The sequence below is a fragment of the Xyrauchen texanus genome, chromosome 35 (genome assembly GCF_025860055.1).
Source record: "Xyrauchen texanus isolate HMW12.3.18 chromosome 35, RBS_HiC_50CHRs, whole genome shotgun sequence".
Lineage (NCBI taxonomy): Eukaryota > Metazoa > Chordata > Actinopteri > Cypriniformes > Catostomidae > Xyrauchen > Xyrauchen texanus.
Window position 1 is genome coordinate 34,500,298 of NC_068310.1, and position 27,928 is coordinate 34,528,225.

Consider the following 27,928-nt stretch of genomic DNA (forward strand, 5'->3'; position numbering starts at 1 on the left):
TTATTACACAGTAAACACCAACAGAAGTGGAATCCACCATTATTCCAGAATTAATTAATAACTAGAAGATACATAGGCCTATACATCCACGTGATTATGAGAAGAGCCCATCACTTCTGTGACCTTCTGTCACTGATGACGCTAATGTGTCTTAAAGGAGGACCGTGAACGTGTGTTTGAGACACATTCGCTCTATCCAATGCGTTGCGTTGCTCATGAGCTCTGATGTCGTGATGAGCATACCAGTGATCAGTCCAGCGCTAAAATGGACCATGGTGAGAAGCTCAGACCTATAGGACCTTTCCCAGAGGTGAGATCAGGGTGTCATTCGTGGTGATTTCCTAAAGTGTGACATGGCACAGGCGCGCCGCGCTCACGGCTGGACAGCTGAGGTGTCATCGATCTGATTTGATCACTGATAAATAAAGCGACGAGAAAGGAAACATCATGCATTGCGCTTGAATTAACGGTAGCGTGAAGATGGAAGATCTTCTCTCCGTTTTTCCTTGACGCGAACCGACGGAACAGGAGTTGGGCGGTGGGGAGAGCTGGGCAGGGAACCCACCGGCCAATGTACCGGTGCAACGGCGGCGTGACAGCGGCCCGGGAGCCGGGAAGTCAGAGGGACAGTACGCGGCGGAGGCGTTGAGATCCGTTCCTCCTGGTTTTACGCAGCGAGGAACGATGGGCTGCGCTCCCAGCATCCACGTCTCGCAGAGCGGGGTGATCTACTGCCGCGACTCGGACGAGTCCAACTCGCCGCACCAGACCACCACCATCTCGCAGGGCACGGCGACCACCCTGCACGGCCTTTTTATCAAGACCGACGCGGCGGACACCATCCCCTCCGTCATCGCTTACCAGAGCAGGCACATACGGACCAACTCCCACCGGGAGCGGACAGAGAACAGCGGCGACCACATCTGCATTGAGGCCGAGACTCAGACCAGCAACACCAGCGTCAAGGTATGATGATGAATGAACGAGAAGATGGTGGAAATCATTTGTAATCTTTTTTTCCTCACATCATTTCCACCGTATTCATTCAGTGTTTTTAGTTTAGGAAATATCTTTACATATTAATGGAAGCCACTGATGCTGTAATATGAATGACTAACATATGCTTTTGTACAATGCTTATGATGCGTAGTAATGCAACAGTTTTGGCATCTTTTATTAAAATTGTTAAATAAATGAGGTGCATACAAGTGAGTTTTGTTCATGGAAGGTCAAAACCAAGAAGATGAGGAAAATGGAACTGGTGTGAGGAAGAAAACAGTGGCTCCAAAATGTATTTGGACACATACACCACACTTAAAAATTGTTTAAATGCCAGGCTTAAACCGGAGATTGAAGAATTGAGGGGACGAGATGTAATACTTCAAGAATCAACCATTGAAGTAAAGAAAAGTAAATGCTTATTAATAAATTAAGTTAGTGTGAAAAGAGCTTGAGCATCATTTGTTTGCAGATGCTATTTCATTTGTATTTAATTATATAATTTAAATACAAACTATTTTAAGTGTTGCTTAAATGTCCAAATACCTTTTTTGCACCAATGCACTTTGTATTCCATGTTGTAGTAAACAACCCTGTTAATAAAGCATAATTCATGTTTAAATCATAGACTGTCTTAGTTTACACTTAGTTTACCCGTGCAAGTAATGATATTACCATAAAGCACCATGCAAAAAAACATGGCAATGTCATGGCATTCTGGACACTACCATGAGTAAAACCATAGTATTATTTGAAGTACCCTGAAGTTTCATTTAAGTTCCATCATGATATTTAAATTAAATAACAATTGTATTGATATCTGATACCATCACTGAATCGTAGTAGGCCTTCCACAACAGTACTTTTTATAAGGCTATAGACAGCTGAAATAGATAGTTCTCTCATCATTTACTCACTCTCATGCCATCCCATATGTGTATGACTTTCTTTCATCTGCTGAACTCAAATTAAGATTAGAAGAATTTCTCAGCTCTTCTGGTCCATACAATGCAAGTGAATGGGTGCTAAAATTCTGAAGCTCGAAAAATCACATAATTAAAATAATCCATACGACTATAGTGCTTAAATCAATGTCTTCAGAAGTGATGGGTGTGGGTGAGAAACAAATTAATAAATTATCGTCCCTGCTCTGTCAATCACCACTTTCACTTTCTTCGTCTTGTGTTTTTGGCGATTCACATTCTTCATGCATATCAGCCCCTACTGGTCAGGAAGAAGAATTACTAGTAAAAAATGACTTAAATGTTAATCTGTTTCTCACCCACACCTGTCAAATCACTTCTGAAAATATGGATTAAAACACTGGAGTTTTGTGGATTACGGTTATGATGACCTTATATGCTTTTTTGGAGCGTCAACATTTTGGCACCCATTTACTTTGAATTATATGGACCTACAGAGCAGATATATTCTTCTAAAAATCACAATTTGTGTTCAGCAGAAGAAAGAAAGTCATAGACATATGGGATGGCATGAGGGTGAGTAAATGATGAGAGAATCTACATTTTTGGTTGAACAAGCCCTTTAACCATGAACTTTGCAGTGCTTGGATGTAGCATTGAAAATAAAATAAATAATATACTTTTCCTCCATTTGGGAAGGATATCTCTGTTTCAGTTTGCTTACATTCTGGAGATGGTATTGGAAGGCTGTTAACAAAATTGTTGTAATTCCTGCCATTTTTAGATAGAATATCAGCCTGATCTAAGTTAATGTGTTCACAGTCATGATCGCAACATTCACAAGTAGAATTCAGATTAGAGATTCTCTCACACTGCAGGGAAACTCTGTTCTGTATCATTCATACACCGTAATTACGATCAGATCTGTAATAAACACACATCTTGTTGTTTTTGTATAAACGAATAGTTCACTTAAAAATGAATATTTGCATCATAATTTAAACCCACCTGACTGTCTTTCAGGGACACAAAAGTACGTATTAATGGCATAATGTTGAAGATGCTCTTTCCCATAAAATTAAATTGAACTGTGATCACACCTGTCAAGGAAAAGATTTTCTGCGAAAAACAACGTAACATGTTTGATCATCACTCAGTGATACTCAGAAAACTTGTAATATAGTACAGGAGTCCTATGGACTTCTTTTATAGTGCTTTTTGTCCTTTTTGGAGCTTGACAGCCCCAGTCTCCATTTACTTGCACTGTTTGGAAGAGAGCAGTCTGGACATTCTGCTAAATTTCTACATTCTACTAAGAAAGTCAAATGGGTTTGGAACAACATGAGGTTAAGTAAATGATGAAAGAAGTTTCGATTTTTGTCTGAACTATCACTTTAAGGACGGTGAAGTGTTTAATTCCATGGTCAGGGCCCGATTTGCCTGATTAAAACGATGACTCCTCCATGTACAGTGGAATCTGTGTGACAACACAAATCCAAAACTAATCTCATAAAAGCATAAAAGGACCATTTATAGATCCGAGTATAGATTTATATAATGGATTTTACAGGATTCGGTCTGTATGTCAGTGAGTTCTGGGTAGAGCCAGCTGTATATTTGTCATCTGTCAGTATGAAAGGAGACATAGAGATTATGGTACAGTCTGCCAAGTGTGTGTGTGTGTGTGTGTGTGTGTGTGTGTGTGTGTGTGTGTGTGTGTGTGTGTGTGTGTGTGTGTGTGTGTGTGTGTGTGTAACAGTCAGCTGCTCTCTCACTCCAAGACTGTTGAGCAACTCAATGATGTCATTGATGTGTGTGTAACTTTTGCGGCTTTCTCTCACACATACACACACATTCTTATTGCATTCGCATTGATAAAGATTATATGCTTTGTATTGAATTTAGTTTATGTGTGTTTGTGTAAGATAATCGTTTTTATTGGTACATGTATATGCGAGACAGCAATCCAGTACCTTGCTAAACCCCCTTACGCGTGCGTGCGTGCGTGCATGTGTGGAAAGAAAACATCCTAAACCAGGTCTAGTTACCTGGACTTTTTCTGGTTTTAAATTGGTTTTGGGGACTTGTTGTACGCTTGTCAGGTTTAGAGACCAGCTAAAAGTGAGTGAGGTGAGCTTAATATTTATTTTCAGCAGGGTTCTGAAAATGAAAGAGATGGAAAGATTTGAGCCTGATCTCATGTATATAACGTGACTGGTGTAATTTTTGCATGAAAAAAATGCACATTTTGAAATTACTTGGATCCTTAAACACATTGCTGCATTTCCGAGGCGAAATGCCCACTTGGTGGCGCTAAATGCGAGTAAAATTTTCTCCCAAACAGATGGGGTTTTTAAAGGGCTAATTCACCCCAAAAAAATCTCTCGTAATTTACACACCCTCATGCCATCCCATATGTACATGACTTTCTTTCTACAGCAGAACACAAATGAAGATTAAAAAATAAATAAATTGCAAGTGAATGGTGATCAGATCGTTGTAGCTCCTGAAATCACAAAAAAGGAAACAATATTAATCCATAAGACTCCAGTGTTTAAATCCATATTTTCAGAAACAATATAATAGGTGTGGGGGAGAAACAGAACAATATTTCAATAATTTTTTATTCTAAATCCTCACTTTAACTTTCACTTTCAGATGTTTAAGTGAAACTAAACTGGCACCATATGCAATTTTCAGATGTAATAATTGAAAGTGGTGATTTAGAGTAAAAAGGACTTACATTTTTATCTTTGATTTCTTTATCATTGCTTCTAAAGACATGAATTTAGTCACTGGATTCATATGGATTACTTTTATGTTTCCTTTAAGGGATTTTTGGAACTACAAATGTCTGATCAAAATTCACTTGAATTTTATGGACCTACAGATCTGAAATAGTCTTCTAAAAATCTTTGTTTGTGTTCTGCTGAAGAAAGAAAGTCATACGCATCTGGGATGTCATGAGGGTGAGTAAATGACAAGAGAATAAAATATTTTGGGTGAACTATCCCTTTAAGTCTTAAAGGGATAGTCGAGTTTTAAATCAAATAAATCTACCCCTCTACCCTAAACCTTAAACCTAAACCTAATCGATAGTGTCATAAAAAAAAGAGAGATGAAAATTGCGATATACGAAGCAACAATGCCATTTTGCGGTGCTTCTTTGTTACTTTCGGCTCATGTGTTGATTTGTGTGCTCTTCAGGACTCGTACCTCCATCATTTTCATTGCAAGTGCTATGCACTTCAGTTGAGCTACCGCTCAATTTGATCGTACTCGAACAAGATTACAAATGTAGTTTTGATTAGATTTTGTGTTTCTTTGTATGCATGTTTGTGTGTGGTCAGGTCACTGAGTTTGTTTACCCCTCTGGCTGTATACTGAGCTCTGCAGGGTGTGAACAATCACATGCAAAAAGGCTGATGAATCTCCAACATGATCACAAGTGAAGTCGGCATGATGTTTCAGATAGTTTCGGTACCCTAAGATCGGTGACTGTATGCCGATGTGCTGGCATTGCATCAGCTGCGTGGGAGACTAGGGTTCTAAGCCAGACAGTAACCATGTTTGAATAGCCAATGACGAGCATGATTCGGAAGTTTCACTTTTCCCTATAACATTACTTTTTTACTCCACTAATGGTTAAGGTAAGTTTAGTAATGGTTTGGGTTGGGTTGGGGGATAGAATCTATAAATATATGCTTTACTCTTCATTGTATAACGTCCTGTTGAAAACGACTTGCTTCACTACTAGCTTTTGGCGACCTCTCCTGGACATAAATGGAGCTCACTCGTGCCCATATGCCCTACGACACTTACTGTTTTGGCCACTGGGGGCAGTGTTTCAACATTTTGGTCAACGCATACCGATTTTGATGAAAGAAAAGTCGGTCTACGCTTTTCAATTTCACTCTGAGGTCAGGTTGGAATCTCAGACCAGATACACACACATAAGGTTAGTGTGAGGCATTGTGGGAAAAGGTACCCTGAGACATGTAACAGGTGATCAGTGGTCTTGATACATAACAGTGTAGTTTAACGTAAAGTACAATCTGATTGCCTTTCATGATGGCAGGAACATTTATAACAGCAGGATACCTACCCATCGCTGATTAGTGCAGTCCCATGAGAAGGCCCGTCTAGTTAGCAGATCTTTGTTTTCAAGGGACAAATTAAGCCAAATTTGTTCAAAATGAACATGAAGATATAAATCTGTCCCTTCAATGGCTGGTTTTTATTTACTTCCATGGCAGTGATTTAGTGATATGATTTGGAATTTGCAATTGTTCCTTTCTCCTTAAAGAAAAAGCCAAACTTGGTCTCATAGAATCATGTTACTATATCTACATTTTTGCTAAATAATTTTTATGTGGCTCGTTGTATGCATTGTTGCAGTTTTCTGGTGAAATGAACACTAGAGGTGCTACAACAACTATTTATTCTCAAATCAAGATTAGAACGTCAGATATCAGTTCATAAACACTTTTCGCCCTGTTCCTCAAACAATGAAATCTTATGACATCAAAACAATTTGACTAAAGTACATGACTTGTGAAGCAATACATTTTAACATTTGCATTACATAACCAACTACATTTACAGGCTTGTTTGAGCATGATCAAACTGCTGCAATGCAAAGGACAACAATATGAAATCCTGATGAGCACACAAATCAACACGCAATTGTGTTTTTCATCCCACATTTGCTTTTTCTTTTTACACTATCAGTTAGGTTTAAATGGGCCATGACATGAGGAATCAAATTTTAATTGATCTTTTGACATATAAGGGGTCATTATACTATAAAACCATACTGTAAGTTTCAGAACTCAAAACTTTCCCTTCACTACAAAAAGAGCATTTTTTTTTTAAACTAAGCTGTCAAAGCAAATCTTTCTCTACTTTCTCCACATGGTGATGTCACACTGTAATAAACATTTGCACCTGACCACCTCCACATCAACGCATCAATACCTACTTTACCTCATCACTTTTGTAGCCCCAGCCCTTGGGTGTTGTGCAAAACACTGCTAATATTATATGTGAACCTCGAGGACTATATTAAAATAACAAAATGCATGTCATGACCCCTTTAAAGTTTAGGGTAGGGATATTGTTAAGATCAAGAGAGCATTAATCTCAAATAGAAAATGTAGATTTACACACTACAATATCAGGAAGATAAGACCCTTCCTCTCTGAACATGCCACACAACTGCTCGTTCAGTCACTTGTCATAACTAGACTGGACTACTGTAATGCTCTCATTGCAGGCCTATATGCGCAATTAGACCCCTGCAAATTATCCAGAATGCAGCAGCACATCTGGTCTTTAATCAACTAAAGAGAGCGCATGTTACACTACTCCTTGTCTCTCTTCACTGGCTGCCGGTTGATGCACGTATTAAATTCAATGCTCTGATGCTGGCATACAGAATAGTTACTGGGTCTGCTACAGCATACCTAAAATCTTTTCTGCAGAGCTAGATTCCCACCAGAAGCCTGCGGTCAGCTAAAGAACGTCATTATACAAAGTTGGTGGAATGACCTTTCCAACTCCATCCAAGAAGCTGACTCACTTTAAAAAAAAAATGACTTAAAACACATATTTTCCATGAGCACTTAATCAGTCACTAAAAAAACACTAAAATTCGTGTTGCACTTTAATCTGTTTTGAATACTATTCTGATGCTAGAGAAGCTTTGTAATATGGCACTTTTCATACCACTGTCTGCTTAAGATGATTCGCTTATGTTCGTCTTTTGTAAGTCTCTTTGGATAAAAGTGTCTGCCAAATGACTAAATGTAATGTAAATGTAAAATGTTGCTTACTTCTAGCACCACACAGTGGACATTTCACCGACCACGATACATGTATAGCATCTTGCAGAGGGGTCTATTGTCCTTTAAATAGGAAAACGTCTTCTAAATAATGTATAACAAATAAGAGATTGCATGTTGATGTTGTACAGTGTCGATACTGATCATAATGTATGGTACAGGGTTACCATGATACACATCATTTTTCCTCAGGTGGTAGGTTGTGACCTCAGGCCCCCTATATCATTCATGTACACACTTCTTTTGGCTACTTATGATAGATTTGTTGTAGATGTGATCTGTGAATTGGCCATATTGATTTATGGTGCTTTAGTTATTTATGTGTTTTATTCCATGTGTGTGATCTCAGTTCTAGTTTTAAAATGATTATCTGGTGCCAAATAGTGTGTATTTCAGGTTTGACTAGAACAAAAACAAAAAAAATTATTATTTGTTCACGTAATTGTTAGTATTTTCCTGAATATTTCAGGAGCCTTGTCACCTTTGTCAGTCAGGTTTATTGTGGTGACAGGATACGGACACTCATGCTTCTTTCCCACTTGGGATCAGAGAGTCATTTGAGCTAAAGGCGGTTTCACTGAAGGCTGCCCTCCTGACTGCACTCACGTCCATCAAGAGGGTTGGGGACCTGTAGGCCTTCTCTGTCAGCGACACCTGCCTGGAGTTCAGTTCAGAATACTCTCACATGGTCTTGAGACCCCGACCGGGCTATGTGCCTAAGGTTTCCACTACCTCCTTTTAGGGATCAGGCGGTGAGCCTGCAAGTGCTGCCCTGGGTAGAGGCAGACCCAGCCTTGACGTTTCTGTGTCCGGTGCGTGCTTTGCACATCTACTTGGATCACACGCAGAGCTTTAGATGCTCTGAGTAGCTCTTTGTCTGCTTTGGAGATGGGAAGGGAATGCTGTCTCCAAACAGAGGCTTGTCCACTGGATCGTGGATGACATCGCTTTGGGATTACGAGTACACTACAATAGGAGCCTCTGGAATCTCCATTTCTAGCCCCTGGATGGGATGCGGAAGACCTAAATGGCCTACCACCAGCAGTGGTAGACACGGTCACTCAGGCAAAGGGTCCCAAAGGGGTACGGACTGGGCCATGTATGCCAAAGTGACACAACGTCTCATTCCCTCCATCAGGGAACAAAGGTTCCAACAGTAACCAAGACGTTTCCCCCTCAAAGAGCTTCTCTCCCTCTTTCTATTTCTCTCTCTGAATGTTATTAATATAATGGAACACGGGCTCTTTCTAGAAAATGTGGGCTTCACCCTTATTGAACCAAATACAGAGTGAGTGTAAGCAAGAATGGAAAGAGACTTTCTGTATAATTACTGCATTAAAAAAGTGTAGTAACTTTGCGTTACACTTATGTTAGTCAAGTTTTCATTCACTAAATTAACTTTGGGGTTTGGCCAGAGCTGCCATGCTGTGGTTAGTGCATGGACATGTAAGAGCAGTATGGCTGTATAGATTTATAGATTGATGCTTCTTGTGAAAACCATCAGATTGTGTGGGTCGAAGTGAATGTTTGAGTATATAGAGTGAATTTGTGTGCAGATATGTGTGTTGAGTTACAGCGTTCGGAAGATGGACTGATTAGCCTTTATACTCTATGTAAGATGACACTCTGCTGCTAAGTTTTATATCCATAGATAACATATATCTATTTTACGAGGTTATTTATAACCCATTTTAGAGGAACTTTGGTGAATATTTCACATTGATCCTGAGAGAAAACTGCCAATGCCAATACAGCTTGTTTTACAACACCATTATTGACACTTTGAATTATTTTTATATTGTAAAGCGGTTATCTTCAGGGATTAACTAACATGGTTATAGATAGACAGTTCATAAACGGATTTGTGGTCTTTTGTCTGTGAACAATTTATATATTCACAATGATTGCCTCATGGAAAAATATAGCTGCCGGATCTGATTATGGATTAAAAATAAGCAACCTTTTCGAGAAAAGGCCTTGTGAAAACTCTGACCTTGATAATGCTTAAAGGATTGCGAGTTTTAAAAATATTTATATTTATAAAATTATTTATTGACTGTGTACTGATAGCAATGAAAGAGCCACACTTGATACAAGCTGAAAACTGAAGTCTGTGATAGCCAAAATACAATGAAATTGTGCAAAATGCGTTTTAAGTCTGAATTAAGTGCAGCAGCCTTTTACTTACTATTTTCATAAGTTATTTACCATGTGTTGATGAAAACGCTATTATAGTTACAGTATGTATGCGGATGATTCCAACATCAGCCGAGTTTCAAAACTATCTAAGTGTTAAGTTACAAACAATAACTAAATTGGTTAGAACTAGTGGTGCACCGATCAGGAAATTTGAGGTCGATATGATCACCGATTTTTAACAGTAAGATCGACCCATACCGATTTGTTTTAAAAGTGCCCTTAGCCCCACTTTTGCAAGTTATATTTATGCCCCACTCAGTAAAATTGCAATAATTGTGAATTGCTAACATTTATTTGTATTGAAAAAGTTAAGAATAATTTTGTTGTCAATATCAAAGGTCATTGTGACTTACTGGCAACCAGTAAAAATCCAATACCACTCCATCACCTGTCAAAAAGGCCTTTAATAAGATATCCTGATCACTAATACACAAAATTACAGATGATGAGAATGAACAAGTGGGGAGGTAGCATATAGTAATAATTAGCTACCACAAGAAAAGATTCATTGTGGAAATAGAAGACTTGTGGCCCAAAATATTACAAAGATCTACATTCACATAGGGAAAACAAAAAAGGTGGGTTATAGTACATCTTTCTCCTCTTTTAGACTAGTACCTAACGGCCAGGCAAAATTTAGAAAATGTATGTAGGCTAATAATACATCACACTTGCAAATTCCTTATGGATAATGCACAAACACGACATAGATTTCTATAATTGTATCCAGTTGTATCAACTGATTTGGATTAAAAGTCCCATAAATACTTAATATAAATTGTTGTTGTTAAATTTGAAAAACTTTAAATGAAATTGGTGGTGTGGTGTGAATCTTAACTAGAAGTTTACAGATACTTAAAGTACATTTATTAAAAGTAAAATAGTAATTAAAATAAAGTTTTAAAGAAAATGCATGATAAATGTAAAGAAAAAAACAATTTAAGAAAATGCAATTATTTATTAAATTATTTTCATTTTGTGAACTCTGTATTTATTTAATTTGGGGGAGTAATGCTTTCATATTGCCGAAGTGTTAAATTTTTCTCCAAGTTTTTTCTGCTTAGTTATTTATTAAAAGTTTTTATATCAAATTAAAAGAAGAAAAGTAATTGAAATGTTGCTATGGTGCTGATGCGGAGCAGGTTTCTTTCCAAGTGAATTGGGGAGCGAGAGAGGAACGGAATACTAGGAATAGTAGTGGCCATCATAATTGTCACACTACAAAGTCACACTACACGGATGTCATGCTAAATTTGCCAGAAATTCATTGGAGGCTAAAGATCATCCCAAAGGCTATTAATCAGCCATCGGTGAGCATGTCACACTAAATGATGTAAGATTGCCGATTTTGCCCTATGAATTTTGTCTCAGATGGCAGAATCGTGGCCAAAATCATACAGTGTGCTATACCAGGCTGAAGATCATTGGCCGATTGATCGGTGCACCTCTAGTTAGAACTAATACATTTAAACTGAATATAGCAAAAACTAAATGCATTGTCTTTGGAAACAGGAAAACCCTCACCAAGGCTGCTGATTTGAAGTTGTCTATTGATGGGATTCCAGTGGAACAGGTTACAAGGGTTGAACTAGGTGTGAAAGTTGATAATTTGTTGTCATGGTCTGATCATTAGATCATATTGTAAGCATGATGGGAAAAAACATTGCGGTCACTAGGAAGTGTTCTGTGTTTCTTTCATCTTCTGTTTTCAAAGATGTAGTACAGTCACTGGTTTTATCAGACCTTGAGTATTGCCCAAATATATCAAGTCAAGTGCATCTCAAAATTATCTTAAAACTTTAGATTGTACTGAATTGAGTAGCTCGATTTGTGCTTCATTGTCCTTTCAATGCCAGTATTTGTGATATGCACAGAAAATGATCATGGCTGTTCATGCTGGCTAAATTACACCTAAGAATCATGGTATACTTTCTTAAAGTCATCAGGCATCACACACAATATTTCTTTTATTTATTTATTATATTTATTTTAAGTCTGTATATGGGTTTTAATTACAAGTATAACACTCATCAAGTGAGCGAGCATGGCTCAACTTTTTGACGACATACTCGATGAAGTTTTGTATCGAGTTTCGGCTGCCTGGAATATGCTTCCCATCAATACAAGAAAGAACAAAAAATGATGTAGATAATGCTTATAGACATATAGAATTGGTTTATATGCTTTTTAGATTTTTTTCTTTGCTTAATAATTATTGTTATTGTTGTTTTGATTTTAATGCTTTAATTTCTTTAATTCTGTTCCATGTTTAATGTGCAGCCTAAAATAATAAAGTATTTCTGGTGATTTGACTACAGGCATTATAAATATTTAGATTTTTTTTATTGTGTATTTTGTGTGGACCGCAGGAAGATTAGCGACCACTTTGTGGAAGCTAATGGGGATCCGAATAAAGAATAAAATTATCCACCAAATACTCCAGCAATAGATTTTGCAATGTTTATGTTCTGCCATTTTCATAACTCGTAACCAATGACAGATGTCACAACCTTGCCTTGCCTTCACTTGTGCTTGCATAAATCTGCCGCCTACAGAAGCTCCCATTGAGAATCAATTTGGACTGGCTTTATGCCACTTGTCATGTATGGTAACTATAGTAACCATGGTCTTTTTAGAAACAATAGTGCTAAACAGTGAAACTATAGTTCCAAAATATGCTAGATATACACTGATCAGCCACAACATTAAAACCATTGACAGGTGAATAACACTGATTATCTCTTTACAATGTCCACCGCCGAAAGCGCCTACAGTGAGCATCAGAACAGGACCATGGAGCAATGGAAGAAGGTGGCCTGGTCTGATGAATCTTGATTTCTTTTAGATCATGTGGACGGCCGTGTGTGTGTGTGTGTGTGTGTGTGTGTGTGTGTGTGTGTGTGTGTGTGTGTGTGAGTGAGCGTGTATTTATCACTTTGTGGGGACCAAATGTCCCCATAAGGATAGTAAAACCCGAAATTTTTGACCTTGTGGGGACATTTTGTCGGTCCCCATGAGGAAAACAGCTTATAAATCATACTAAATTATGTTTTTTGAAAATGTAAAAATGCAGAACGTTTTCTGTGAGGGTTAGGTTTAGGGGTAGGGTTAGGTTTAGGGGATAGAATATAAAGTTTGTACAGTATAAAAACCATTATGTCTATGGAAAGTCCCCATAAAACATGGAAACACAACAAGTGTGTGTGTGTGTGTGTGTGTGTGTGTGTGTGTGTGTGTGTGTGTGTGTGTGTGTGTGTGTGTGTGTGTGATTTACCTGGGGAAGAGATGGCAGCAGAATGCACTATGGGAAGAAGGCAGGCCGGCGGAGACAGTGTGATGCTCTGGGCAATGTTCTGCTGGGAAACCTTGGGTCCTTGCATTCAGGTGGATGTTGCTTTGACACGTACTACCCACACACACATGTAGACCATGCACACCCCTTCATGGCAACTGTATTCCCTCATGGCAGTGCCCTCTTTCAGTTGGATAATGCACCCTGCCACACTGCAAAAATTGTTCAGGAATGATTTGAGGAACATGACAAAGTGTTCAAGGTGTTGACTTGGCCTCCAAATTCCCCAGATCTCAATCCGATATATGGATGTGCTGGACCAACAAGTCCAATCCATGGAGGCCCCACCTCGCCACTTACAGGACTTGAAGTATCTGCTGCTGATGTCTTGCTGCCAGATACCACAGAACACCTTGAGAGGTCTTGTGCAGTCCACGTCTTGAGACAGAGCTGTTTTGGCAGCACGAGGGGTAGCTACATGATATTAGGTAGCTGGTTTTAATGTTGTGGCTGATCGGTGTCATTTTTTATTAGCAAATACTGTAGTTTGTCATTTAGAAACCTTAGTTGAACTGATCTAATCATGGCAATGATGCTTGGGTTTATGGACATACTACAGTCACCACAGTTAAAGTGTGGCCACCATGCATGTACCATGGTAAAGTTTCGTAACGGATGTGTGCTTTTGAATTGGCAACACACAGCCTTGTTTGACCTTTGTGTTTGTTTGAGGGAGTGAACACTTTAAATTGATCTTTACATGATTACTTAACGACTGTGCTGATGGAGACCATTGATAAAGGCAGCAGGCTGCATCACACGCAGTCTTAAGATCGCAGTCATACATCAGTGTGCATATAGCATGTGTAACTGCTGTGTGTGTGTGTGTGTGTGTGTGGGGGGTTACAGTACTTAGCTATGCTTTAGGGACAAAAATTTCCCCAGATGTTAGTTGAAAACAAAACCTCCCTTAGGGGATATCCATGATGGGAAACATATTAATGAATATTTCAGCTGTGTATGTCCATACAATACAATTGAATGGGTGCCAAAATATTGATGCTCAAAAAGCACATAAAGGCAGCATAAAATGAATCCATATATTACTCCAGTGGTTAAATCCATATCTTCAGGAGTGATAATGATATTTGTGGAAGAGAAACGGATCAAACGGGGCGATATGCATGAAGAATGTGAAAGTGAAAATTAAAGTGGAGATTGACTGAGCAGGGAGGAGAATTTGTAGTAGAAATTGAATTTTTAAACATTGATCTGTTTCTCACCACACCTATCATTATCACTTCTGAAGACATTGACTTAACCACTGGAGTGTTATGGTTTACATTTATGCTGAATAATGTGAATTCTTTTTTTTTAGCTTCAACATTGTGGCACCATTCACTTGCATTGTATGGACCAAAAGAGATGAGATATTCTGCTAAATATCATAATTTGTGTTCTGCTGAAGAAAGAAAGTCGCATACATCTGGGGTGGCATGAGGGTGAGTAAATTATGAGATAATTAAAATTTTTAGGTGAACTATCCTTTTAAACATCCCTTAATTCTGTTGTACACTGTCCAGATTTGAACATAAGTATGCGTGATAATTGTGTAAAAATGGACTCATTATTTTTTTATTATACAGAATTAACACATTAAATTGACAGCCTTCATTATATTATATTAATATGCAACATTTCTGGCAAAATACTATAGTTACTACTACAGTTACTGTTACTTCCCAGATCGATGGTGCAATTTTAGAAGAATGCAGATGTGTGGATATTATCCTTGAGAATTTACTCAATAAATGCACTTTGATTCTACAATCTCCGTATCGACCTATTGCGTGGTTCCTCTAAGGTAACAGCACACAGAAACACTCAGTCTCATTCACATCTTATGTAACATGTTGTAAGTAAATCTGAAATAATAAAGGACCAGCGGTGCAGCTCGCGTTCTGTCATCTGGGGCTCTAAATTTAGCGGAGATAATATATTATCTTGACCCTGTACTCTCTGAAGGAAGGGCTTTGTTCTGTGTGTGGTTTTATGTGTGTGTGTTGTTCTCAGTAAAAGCACATGATTCACACAAACATGCACACAATGTGCTGTGAAAAGGAACACACCACAAGAAGGAGACGCTCAGGGTGCTTGTAGCTTCACTGGGAGATATGCTGCATTAAGGAAAAAAGGGGTTGCGAATGCTATTTCATGTTGACTTCAATGTTCAATTAGAATCTAGAGCTTTACCTGCTGCTGCAGCGTGTTTGTGTATGCTTTCCTGACAATTACATGTATTGGCATTGCAAAAACCCTCGGTGGCCATGGAGAGGGTCAAGAGTTGGAGAACAAGAGAAAAAAAAAACAGTAAAAGAATGGAAAGAGAGGGAGAAAAAGATTAGGACAATATATGAAAATGCAACACAAACGTCTAGTTTGTTTGTGTTTACATACAGTACATTGATAATATGTAGAATGACCAAAATGGCTGCATGCATTGTGCACCCTATTTGGGTGCTTACCATATATTTTATATTTAGGACAGCTGTCCTAATAAACTTTTTTCCAACATGCTTTATTACTGTTCATAGCCATCACTAGAATATTATTTTGAGAAGCTTTAACTTTGAAGCAACTTGTATTAACTAATGCAGCAGCTGTATGTATTGTCATATTGGCAAAAGACTTAGATTTATAGCCAATTAGCAGTATGTGTTTACACATTAAAGGGCCCTGACACATTATATGTATTTGTAAAGCAACATGATCCCTTAAGCTTCCTTTTACTGGCATGCTTTGTGACTATTGATAGCCATTAGCTTAGAATTATTGTTAAGATTATTTATTTCAAGTTGGTTTGTTTTAACTGGGTCATGACATGCCTTTTTTATTTTAATATGTTCCTTGAGGTTCACTTATAATATTAGTAAAGTGTTTTGTACAGTAATATATTTGTAAAGTATGATTATTTTCCACCCTCATATTGACCCTCTGTCAGAAACACTCTGTTTTGGTGCTACTTCTCCTTTAAGACTTGACAGTAAACACCCAGTCTTCTGATTGGCTTTCTGCTCTTGACTGACCTGCCATCTCACTGCTCACCGCAACTGGGCGGGGCAACTGAAGTGATGAGGTAAATAAGTCGTTGATTTGTTGCGGAGGCGGTCAGATGAAATATCTATCACAGTGTGACATCACAATGTGGAGGAAGTAGAAAACGAGACGTTTTGACAGCTTGGTTTCAACAAATGCTCTTTTTGCTGTGAGGAGAACGTTTTGAGTTCTGGAACTTACAGTATGTTTTATAGTACAGTTACCTCTTATAAGAGCGCAAATATCAAGGAAGAATTGATTCCTCATGTCATGACCCCTTTTATATAAAGCATTTTGACAGAAGATCGAATGAGTTGTTGATTTTCCAACAACATGGGCAAAATGTTCATTCTCTCATTTTTTTTTTTTATTGAGAGATTATGTAGTCTTGTGTTTTCAGTAATGGCCTTTGGCTGGAAAAGAGGGAGTCGCGTTGCTTTGGGTTGTTAGCTGATTCTGGGGTGAATTAGAAGGCAAGAGCTGTTACTACTGTAGTACATTTCAGAAACTGAAATATCTATGTATGTATATAAACAGCATCTATTTATAAATTATATATAAACAGCATCTTCTGCACATTTTAGTTCTTCCCAATGATGTTGTGATCTAACTTTTTATCCAAAGCGACTTACAGTGCATTTATTACAGGGACAAACCCCCCGGAGCAACCTGCATTTAAGTGTCTTGCTCAAGGACACAATAGTGGTGGCTGTGGGGATTGAACCAGTGACCTTCTGATTATCAGTTATGTGCTTTAGCCCACTACGCAACCACCACTCCAATGCATTGGTCTTGTGCTATATATACACCACATAACCCAGCCCATCTGGCACCAACAATCATCCATTTGATATTCTAATCAGCCAATCGTGTGGCAGCAGTGCAGTGCATAATATCATGCAGATACAGGTCAGCAGCTTCAGTTAATATTCACATCAACCATCAGAATGGGTAAAAAAATGTATCCCAGTGATTTGGACCATGGCATGATTGTTGGTGCCACATGGGCTGGTTTGAGTATTTCTGTAACTGCTGATCTGGGATTTTCATGCTCAACAGTTTCTAGAATTTACTCCGAATGCTGCCAAAAACAAAAAACATCCAGTGAGGGGCAGTTCTGTGGATGGAAATGCCTTGTTGATTTCAGTGGTCAACAGAGAATTGCCAGACTGGTTTGAACTGACAAAGTCTACAGTAACTCAGATAACCACTCAGTGCAGTTTTGGTGAGAAGAATAGCACGTCAGAAAGAATGCTATTCTGAGATTTGGGTTGGTGCTTTTTTTGACGGCAGGAGGGTGACCTACAAAATATTAGGCAGGTGGTTTTAAAGTTGTGGCTGATCGGTGTATATCAATACTAAAAAAAGAATATGCGACTTACAGTGCACTTATTACAGGGACAATCCCCCTGGAGCAACCTGGAGTTAAGTACCTTGCTCAAGGACACAATGGTGGTGGCAGTGGGGATCGAACCAGTGAAAGGGCTGTATAAACTTGGGGATGCAAACTTAAGCACACAATGCACACACACACACACACACACACACACACAAACTACAGTATAACACCAAGTTCACCAATCATAGCAGTGAGTGTTTACACAGCAATCTTAAAGATACAGTTCCAATTTATAAGGGTCAGAGAGAAGGTGGAATGTGGTCAGAAAAAAACATTATGAGTGTTTTGGTACAAGAAGTCATGCCTAACAATATACAAGTGGACCTCAGGGCATAACAATTATATAAATATAAGATATGACCCCTTTCAAGCTATCGTTTAATGGGCTATCCAGCATAATGTGTGCTCAACAACAGGGTCTATGAAAAATGTCACACCTGTTGGCATTGTGTGAAATTAGCAGTGAAGTTTGTAATTGTGTAATTGCAGCTGTAGAGACTGTGTTGTTGTGGTGTTTGAATCTTTGCATTGCTCTGTTTTACAGTCCAATTAAACAGATCTGTAGGTTTATGTGTGTGTTCACTGACAGAATAGAGCGGCTCTTGAATGAAGATGGTCTTTTAAGGGGCAAAATTAACATAAAACGGGCAGATGACCAAAGTAAATTTATGCTCACTGAAGCTCAAGAGTGCGAGACAGAGAGAAATTCCCACCCATTTTTTCTCTTTTTTTTCAGAATGAGTCTGCTTGATTGAAATTCTCTCTGATCTACTGTATACTCTAACAATGCTTGATCTGTTTTCTAATCATTTCCATTTCCATGTGCTTATGGTGTGTTCTGAAATATTGTCTATCCTCCTGGTTTTTTTAAGCAAAGTTTATTTCATTGTGTCTTTGAATCCCTCTGACTATACTCTCTTTAATAGTCTCTCTTGTATTATTCTCTGTCTTAGTGTCTGTCCCTCCCTCTTACTACAGTATCTAAGTGTCCTCTTATAGATAGAAGAAAACTCATATAGACCACAGGAAACAAATGTGCAAGTGTTCCTTAAAGGAATAACATTCTTATTGTATAAGTTGCATAACATACTTAAAAAGGTCATATCAGTAACCTTATAAAAGATGTTTTATTTTACATGGGATAGGGGCGCCCTCATGGGGGCTGCCAAAGAATCACATGACCGTCTGAATACTACTCACTTAATCTCAGTGACTGTCTTGTTATTGGACACTTTCACTCTTGGATTAAATTAATCATGACTGACTGTGAATAGTGAATTTCTAAAATGGCATCTGTAACTGAAAACTATTGATTTTGTATGATGCTGCATCCACACCACTAGGTGTCACTGTAAGTCCACCTTTACAGTTATTCTCGATCGATTTTGCACACGTCTCCAAACGATCAATGCTCTCACAATAATTCACACATCTGATGAAACAGACACTTCATTTTGCAGAACAATTAAATTTCATAGCATAAAGAATCACTGTATTCTTTTCTGATAATACATTTATTAAAACTAAATACTAATATCAATGTAAGCGCAGCATAGTTCTAGCGGGAAGTCTAGCAGCTGTACATCATCGCACCATTAGCTGGGTAATTCCCAGCCAATCACATGTAAGCCATTGCTTTATATGTCCGCTCACAATCTATCACATTGCTGTTTCAGTGTGCTAACACGGCAACCTCCACCACCCCACCATCACCAGTTGAGTCCCGTCCTGCACGGGGGTAGGTTCCTCGCCCCTGCCTCCTGTCTCTGGCAGGATATGACGGTTCCGAGTACTACAACTTCGGACCGCCAGACGGGGCCTACGCCAAAAAGAGACATTACTTTTCTGTTTTATATTCATCAAATAAATGTCATCTTAAATTTCACTCAAGTCTGCGAGTCTTCCTGATAGGAAAACCATAGATGTGTTCTCTATTAAATTCATAACATTTTCAGCTATAGACACACAACTCTACTACTCAAATAGCACAGTTATCATAAAAATCCACAATAAAGACCTTTTTCCGTGTGTTTCTGCACAATTTCTTTGAATTTCTATTATTATTATTATTATTATTATTATTATTATGTTTACTGCTTTTGCTCTGGAAAGAGGATGGATGAGGAAGTTTACTGTAAAAAATAAATATTGCTATATTCAAGACAGCACTGTAAGCACAGATGGTACAGTAATTGTGGACATTGATTGACTGGCATGCAGAGTCACTATAGATCTGCTCACATTTGGCCAAACACTTTGTGTGACTGTGATTCATAATAGGATCAATTAGAGGAACTATCATATCATTTGAGCCTCTTCTGTGTCTTCTTTACTCTTCCACCCTGCTGTCCCAGAGCTGGATTGGTAATCCGACATACCGGGCATTGTTCCGGTGGGCCGACGCACTTTGGGGCCGATCAGGGGCGGACTGGCCATCGGGAGAAACAGGACAAATGAGCCACCGAGTTATGCAGAACGGGCCACAAAACGGCGCCGCGATATGCCGAAGGGAGCTACACCCCCCACCCCCCCCAACAAATTTTGGGCCAGTTATTATGTGAAATCAAGGGCCGATTTCTCTTCCCAGTCCACCCCTGTGCTGTCCTCTTTCTCTCTGCTCACCATCATTACACCATCTCTATTTGGTCTTTCCACCATTCTTTCAATGTGGTGCTCAACCCTGAAAGAGTTGAGAAAACAATCCCCTTTTCTCATTTCATCTTCCTCCTATTTTCTCTTCCTTTACCCACTTTACCTCTTCTCATTTTGCACCTCTTCTTTGTGTTGTTCTTCTTCTTCAGTCATCATTTTGTTTGTTTGACAGTCATGACAGTTGTGTGAAAAATGTTGTAAATTGCATTTTCTTGTGCATATATCAATATGAACGCATTTGACAACCTAACATGTGCATTTGAGAGTATGACTTTATTTATTTGTTTGTATTAACTGTTTTCAAAGCATGAATTTTAGATCAGAGAAATTTGTATGTAGTCTTTTGAGAAAATTAGAAAAATTGAGAAAAATGCACAATCTGTTTAGGACAATTACAAAGTGTTAATTGTAGTGAGAGCAGTGTCCTGAGTTTAGAGAAATGTGTCAAATGAATTTAGAAAAACTGCAAATCCTCAAGAAATTAACGTTTTGTTGAATGAATTGTTTTGTTATATTGACAGATAATTTTCCCCTTATTTCACACTTAATTATAGCGAGAAAATGGAAAGTGGAAATGTGTCTATTTGCCAATCAACAAAATAAACTTAGACTTACATTATGTTATATAATCTGAAAACAAATATTTTGTTAAATAATTTTGGTTCAGAGTTAACTTAATCCTGTTTAAGGATGTATAGATATAGGCCTGGGTAGCTCAGCGAGTATTGATGCCGACTATCACCCCTGGAGTTACGAGTTTGAATCCAGGTCGTGCTAGAGTGACTCCAGCCAGGTCTCCTAAGCAACCAAATTGGCCCGGTTGCTAGGGTGGGTAGTGTCACATGATTTAACCTCCTTGTGGTCATGATTAGTGGTTCTCGCTCTCAGTGGGGTGTGTGGTAGAGAATAGCATGAGCCTCCACATGCTGTGAGTCTCAGCGGTGTTATGCACAACGAGCCACGTGATAAGATGCGCGGATTGACTGTCTCAGAAGCGGAGGCAACTGAAACTTGTCCTCCACCACCCGGATTGAGGCGAGTAACCGTGCCACCACAAGGACCTACTCAGTTGTGGGAACTGGGCATTCCAAATTGGGAGAAAAGGGTATATAAAAAAAATTAAATTTTAAGATATTTTACTGCAAAGGAAGACAAAGATACATATTAAGAATAGGATATTTGTAGTTCCGGTGTCACTTTCCGGTGTTTCTTTTGTCATCACAAAATTAATTTGTGTTATGTGCATTGCTTTTATTGTGATTATGATCTATATAGGATGGCCGCATTTGTCCTGTGACTCAAAGAGGAAACTTTCAAACAAATGTGCAAACAATGAATGATTGAATGCAGGACAGACATGCCAGAATGTTGCTGTAGGGTTTGGAGATGGTAAAATGGATCAATTATAAATGTGTTTTCACACATTTTTCAGCCTAATTCTTATACAAACTTAACTCTCTCTCTCTGTCTCAGGTGTCTGCTACAGAAGAGCATCTGGGGCCCATGCGTCTGAGTCAGGAGCCCATACAGGTAGAGTCCCATTTAGTCAAATGTTCAGTCTTTGAGTAAATGCATGTGTGGTTTTTTGAAATTGTAGCTGGATAATAGATGCATGTATGTGTGTTTTTGTGTATGTGCAATCAACAGTATTTTTAGCACAAAAAAAAATAAAAAATTATTTCAGCTCATCTTTCTTTTATTAAAAAACAAAATCGCAGTTCCAGTGAGTCACTTACAATGGAAGTGAATGAGGCCAGTCCATAAACATTAAAATACAGTTCTTTTCTTACCTCCTATCCGAGGCCTGCTCGCCATTCCATTGAATTCATGAAATAATAAAGCAACCAAACGCGCCCTGCTCCTTATTTGCTTTTGCTGACATGCAGTTGTATTTTGCTGGGTTTATTAAAAAAAAAATCATTAGACCTACCTATTTGAACCTGAAAACAGCCCCCTCACACTCAAAGCATGGATCACTAGTATAATTAGTTTATTGATCAACTTAGTAATTGATTATCTGTTTAATTAAAACATTTTGTATCAAGAAGGTAAATGTAATACACCAAAAGTGTATTAAAAGTGTTGCCGTTCATCCACACTGGTCTTAGAGAATTGCGTTGCTGTTAGGCTACATCAAGCCAAAAATCCAAGGCACTCACATGGAGTAGGCCTAAATCATCAGTATTGTGACCTGTGGAATGTCCCTGTGACATCATAATGCATCAATGTAGGGTTTGTGTGGTAATGTAGTATAACCTCATATTGACCTTGCTGTTATGGAATCCATGCAACATCATAATGCATTAATGCAGAGCCTATATACTGTGGCGATGCATTACGATTTCACATGGGCTCTGTCCTGTGACATCATGGTGCATATTTATGCAGGGTTTATATAGTGATGCATTATAATTTCACAAAATCTCTGCTGTGATGCATTATGGAATGTTCCTGTGACATCACAATGGATCACCCTGAAATCGAATGCATCACTGTGACGTCATAAAGCATTACTGCAGGGTCTGACTCTGCAAACAGTTGGGCATCTATAATAAGAATTTACAGTGACACAGTCAAGACCCAAGAATAGTGTGTGTGTGTGTGTGTGTGTGTGTGTGTGTGTGTGTGTGTGTGTGTGTGTGTGTGTGTGTGTGTGTGTGTGTGTGTGAGTGAGTGAGTGAGTGAGTGAGTGAGTGAGTGAGTGAGTGAGTGAGTGAGTGAGTGAGTGAGTGAGTGAGTGAGTGAGTGAGTGAGTGAGTGAGTGAGTGTGTGTGTTTAAATATAATATACTAATATAATATATTAATATTCTGTATATATACATATAAATACTGTAAATGAACCATTTCTGCCAGTCTAGTATAAATGCAAACATTCAGAACAGTTTCAATGTTGACTATCTCTAATGTACAATCCTGTAATAATGAGATAATGATGCTGATTTGAAAGTGATCTGTCCTCTCTTTTTATACCATCCCATAATAACTTTGGCTCTTCTAATGTTGGTGGCCAAATGCTCAGATCTTCTCTGTTGGATGACAGCACCACAGACCCTACTGCTTTCTCCTGGGTAGCTGTTAGTTTGAACAAAAAATGTGGTGACCAGTACACGCACATAGACTAACACTAAATTGGACACACACACAAAACCACCCACGCACGCACGCACTCACTCACTCACTCACTCACTCACTCAAAATCTGTTTCTGAACAGGACTATTTCAAAACATTTAGCAGGGTTTGGGAGTCTCTCAACATTGTGTCTAAAGTGTAAGCCTTTAAGTGTGTATACGTGTCTCTATAAAGGTTGCTGAATCAGCAGGGGCCACAAACACACACTAGCAGAGACTGAACCTGTCTATCCCTCTACAGAACTGACACTGCCCTAGATACATCACTCACTCACTCACTCACACACACACACACACACACACACACACACACACACATGTTGATGCAGCTATCATTATGAGGACTCTCGATAGCCAAAATTATTTTTATACAGTACGAACTATAGATCCCCTAACCCTACCCCTGCATTCTGCATTTTTACATTTTCAAAAAAAAAATATTTTGTATGTTTTATAAGCAATTTGAATTATGGGGACACTAGAAAAATTCTACAAAATAACTCCTTTTGTGTTCCACAGAACATCATATGAGTTTGGAACGACATGAGGGTGTTATTGAGTAAATTATGACAATTTTCATATTTTAGTGAAATATCCCCATTCCTAGGCTAATTGTGGGGAAAACATAGAGACTAACCAATCACACTGAGCCAGCACATTTTAAGCATTGATATGTTTTGATTGTGTGGCATCAGTTTTACGCACTCAGTGTGTCAATAGAAATGGCCATACAAGTTAGTGTATATGTGAGCGGGATTGGGTGAGGTCACTCTGCCCCCTGTAGGTAGACATTTGAAGGTGCAGAGTGGGCCTCCTGGGTGAGATAACGGCGACAGAGACCTCCTGATCGACCTGGACCATGTGGAATTTCACATCGCAGCTCCATAGTTACACAACACTGACCAAGATGAAAGAATATTGACCTTTCACATGCGCCACCTCTCTCTCTCTCTCTCTCTCTCTCTCTCTCTCTCTCGGTCAGGTGTTACTGGTGTTCGCTAAAGAGGACAGTCAGAGCGATGCTTTCTGGTGGGCGTGCGAGCGGGCGGGGTTCAGGTGTAACATCGCACGAACACCTGAATCTGCCGTGGAGTGTTTCCTGGATAAACACCACGAGATCATCATCATTGACGGGCGGCATTCACGCTACTTTGAGGCCGAAGCCGTCTGCCGGTGGGTGCAGCCAACTCCATCATTCTCTCTCTCTTTTCCATCTAGCTCTTTTGCTCTCTTACATGGAAAGTATCACCTCTATCACAGAGGTTTAAGTGCATGTACACACACTCAAACTGTCTAATAGTTGCCAAATCACTAATTACTTAGGTAGTAGATGTGTATGTTGTGTGTGTGTGTGTGTGTGTGTGTTAGAGTCTGTGTGTAGATAAGTATGAGAGAGATGTAGCAGGTTTTTTAATAATATTTATAGATTTTTAAGGAACGCTCCAAGACAGGTTAAATGAGTAGTTCAACCAAAAATGAATATTATCTCATCATTTACTCACCCTCATGCCATCCAAGATGTGTATGACTTTCTTTCATCTGCAGAATACAACAACAGTTTTTAAAAGAATATTTCAGCTCTGAAGGTCCATACTATGCAAGTGAATGGTGACCAGAACTTTGGTGCTCCAGAAAGCACATAAAAGTAATCAATACAGCTTCAGTGTCTTAATCCATGTCTTCTGAAGAGATCTAATTGGTTTTGGTTAAAAATGGTAAAGTGAGTGTGACGGGGCGGAGGGTGGGGCCGGGTTGTGATCATACACACCCGGTCCCTTATCAGGCTAATCAAGCCTCCGAGAGGGATAAAGGCCGACTGCAGAGGATTGTGCGGGAGAGAGAGATAGTTTACGGACATGTCCATCATGTGTGTGTTTGTCTGTTAAGTTTATCATTAAAACTATTATTTATATTGCCAAGCCGGTTCTCGCCTCCTACTTTCCATTGACTGCTTTACAGTGAGTTATTAATGTACTTTTTGCTCCAGTATTATTTTTAAACTGAGAATATTTTTATTATTATTATTATTATTATTATTATTATTATTATTATTATTATTATTATTTCTTTCAAAGTTGTGTAATTAATGATTCATTATCAGTGATTTGAAACAGGGTAGCATCAGAAACAGTACCACGAAACTACCAGTATCGGTGCACCCCTACAGAATTGCACTTTAGCTTGTAAAAACATGCAAAAAATGTGTTTACAGTAATGAACTTGCATTGTACATAGACCTTAACTTGTATCGACACATTTCTTTAAACTGCCTTGAGGGGTGATGCTCATATATCTGTGTGTACTTAAATATCTATTTGTCTGAATTTGTCATGTTTGTGTAATTGTAATGTTTGCATTGTGTGTTATTGATCAGGATGATTCGAGCGACCAAGCCTTCAGACCACACAGTCCTTTTAGCAGTGGTGCCACAAACGTAAGACCTCAGATAAACTCAAAACACACTGATGCATTATCCATGTGTTATGTGTTGCCATCATGTTCTTCCTCTCTCTCTCTCACTCTCTCTCTCTCTCTCTCTCTCTCTCTCAGTCCCTCAGATCAGGAAGAGCCATCTGTTCTTCCTCTTCTCTCCGCTGGCTTCTCCAGAGTGAGTATTATACTCCGCATTACAAGACATCCTCTACTCAAGGGGGTTTATAATACATGAATACCTGAAGTTATCCATTAGCATCCATGAAACGCAAAAGGAGATGTTGGATAGAAAGGCAGCCTCAGTCACCATTCACTTTCACTGGATGGAAAAAAAATGCAATGAAAGTGAATGGTGACTCAGAGTAACACGCTGCCTAAGACATCTTCTGTGTTCCATTGAAGAAAGAAAGTCATACAGGTTCGGAATAACATAACGGTCAGTAGTCATGTCATGTTAATTATTGTGCAAATTGTTGTCCCTGTGCAATTCATGATCAAATTAATCAATGTCATGTTACTTTTCTTTAACACTTGTATTGTATTGGGTCACCTCTTGATGTCCAATGTAAAATCTTGGCTCTGAGGCAAAACCTCTGCAATATGCAATGATGTTTGAAACCGATACTGTATGTCTCTCTCTTTCTCTCTCTCTCTCTCTCTCTCTCTCTCTCTCACAGATTTACGTAGAGAACAGCAGTGTGTCAGCGTGCTATAATGAGTTAATCCAGTTAGAGCATGGCGAAGTGCGTGCACAGTTCAAACTGAGGTACGTCCCTGAGCATAACATTTCCTGAACTGAAGATGAGCTTCTGGGTGTGCTGAGTGACTCCAGCCAGGTCTCCTAAGCAACCAAATTGGCCCAGTTGCTAGGGAGGGTAGAGTCACATGTGGTAACCTCCTCATGGTCACTATAATGTGGTTTCCTCTCGGTGGGGCACGTGGTGAGTTGAGCGTGAATGCCGCGGTGGATGACGTGAATCCTCCATATGCAATATGTGGACGCGGAGGCAGCTGGGATTTGTTCTCCGCCACCCAGATTGAGGCGAGTCACTACGTGACCACGAGGACTTAAAAAGCACATCGTGAATTGGGCATTCCATATTGGGGAAAAAAGGGGAAAAAATAAAAATATGAGCTGCTGGTGTGAAAGTCACATAACTTGTAGCATTTGTTTGTGTTTCTGTTATTGCAGGGCTTGTAACTCAGTGTTTACAGCATTAGAACAGTGTCAGGAAGCCGTGGAGATAAGCAGTGAAGATCACATCATACAGGTGAGTTTTAGGATCCAAGCTGAATTTCCAGTTGGACTTTGGTTACTTATTGCTCTTCTGGCTCGTTGATCTATTTTTCTTTATGTCTGTGTTTAGTATGTTAATCCAGCATTTGAAAAGATGACGGGCTACCAAAGAGGAGAGCTGATCGGGAAAGAGTTGACTGAACTGCCCAAGTGTGACAAAAACAGCGCCGACCTGCTGGACACCATCAACACCTGCATCAAGAAAGGAAAAGTCAGCCAATAACAGTGCAATATATCCATAATACAATGCTGCATTTTAATAGGCCAATAAGTGTAATAACACTAAAAAATATATCAAATTTGTGTGTGGGTTTAGGAATGGCAGGGGATCTATTTCTCACGGAAGAAGTCAGGTGACAGTATTCAGCAATATGTCAGAATCACTCCTGTGATTGGCCAAGGAGGGTAAGTCACATGATAGTCTAAAAAGACATTGTAATTTGTAAATAATAAGTGCTTTGTATCAAATGCTTAAGTACATAGCAGTTAAAGACCCCTAATGTTAAGTGGGACCAAATCAATTTCTGTTCTACATTTCGTTTTTTCACCTTCTAGAAAAATTCGCCATTTTGTGTCCATCAAGAAGCCTTATAGTGACAACCACAAACAGGTAGGTAACTAATTTGCTTTTAGCTGATATTATTGATATGTTTTAGATTCTAGC

At 38.9% G+C, this 27,928-nt stretch overlaps 1 protein-coding gene across 1 annotated transcript in view; it reads left to right on the top strand.

Moving 5' to 3' along the window:
- The first annotated feature begins 220 nt into the window (after positions 1-220).
- LOC127628771 (high affinity cAMP-specific and IBMX-insensitive 3',5'-cyclic phosphodiesterase 8B-like) overlaps positions 221-27,928 on the top strand; it is a 47,204-nt gene continuing 19,496 nt past the window's right edge. The window contains exons 1-10 of the mRNA XM_052105641.1: positions 221-966; positions 21,877-21,933; positions 24,517-24,707; positions 25,909-25,968; positions 26,085-26,142; positions 26,645-26,733; positions 27,160-27,238; positions 27,335-27,475; positions 27,581-27,669; positions 27,820-27,874. Of these exons, the coding sequence (XP_051961601.1) occupies positions 685-966; positions 21,877-21,933; positions 24,517-24,707; positions 25,909-25,968; positions 26,085-26,142; positions 26,645-26,733; positions 27,160-27,238; positions 27,335-27,475; positions 27,581-27,669; positions 27,820-27,874 (1,101 nt within the window). The 5' untranslated portion in view covers positions 221-684. The remainder of the gene's footprint in view (positions 967-21,876; positions 21,934-24,516; positions 24,708-25,908; positions 25,969-26,084; positions 26,143-26,644; positions 26,734-27,159; positions 27,239-27,334; positions 27,476-27,580; positions 27,670-27,819; positions 27,875-27,928) is intronic.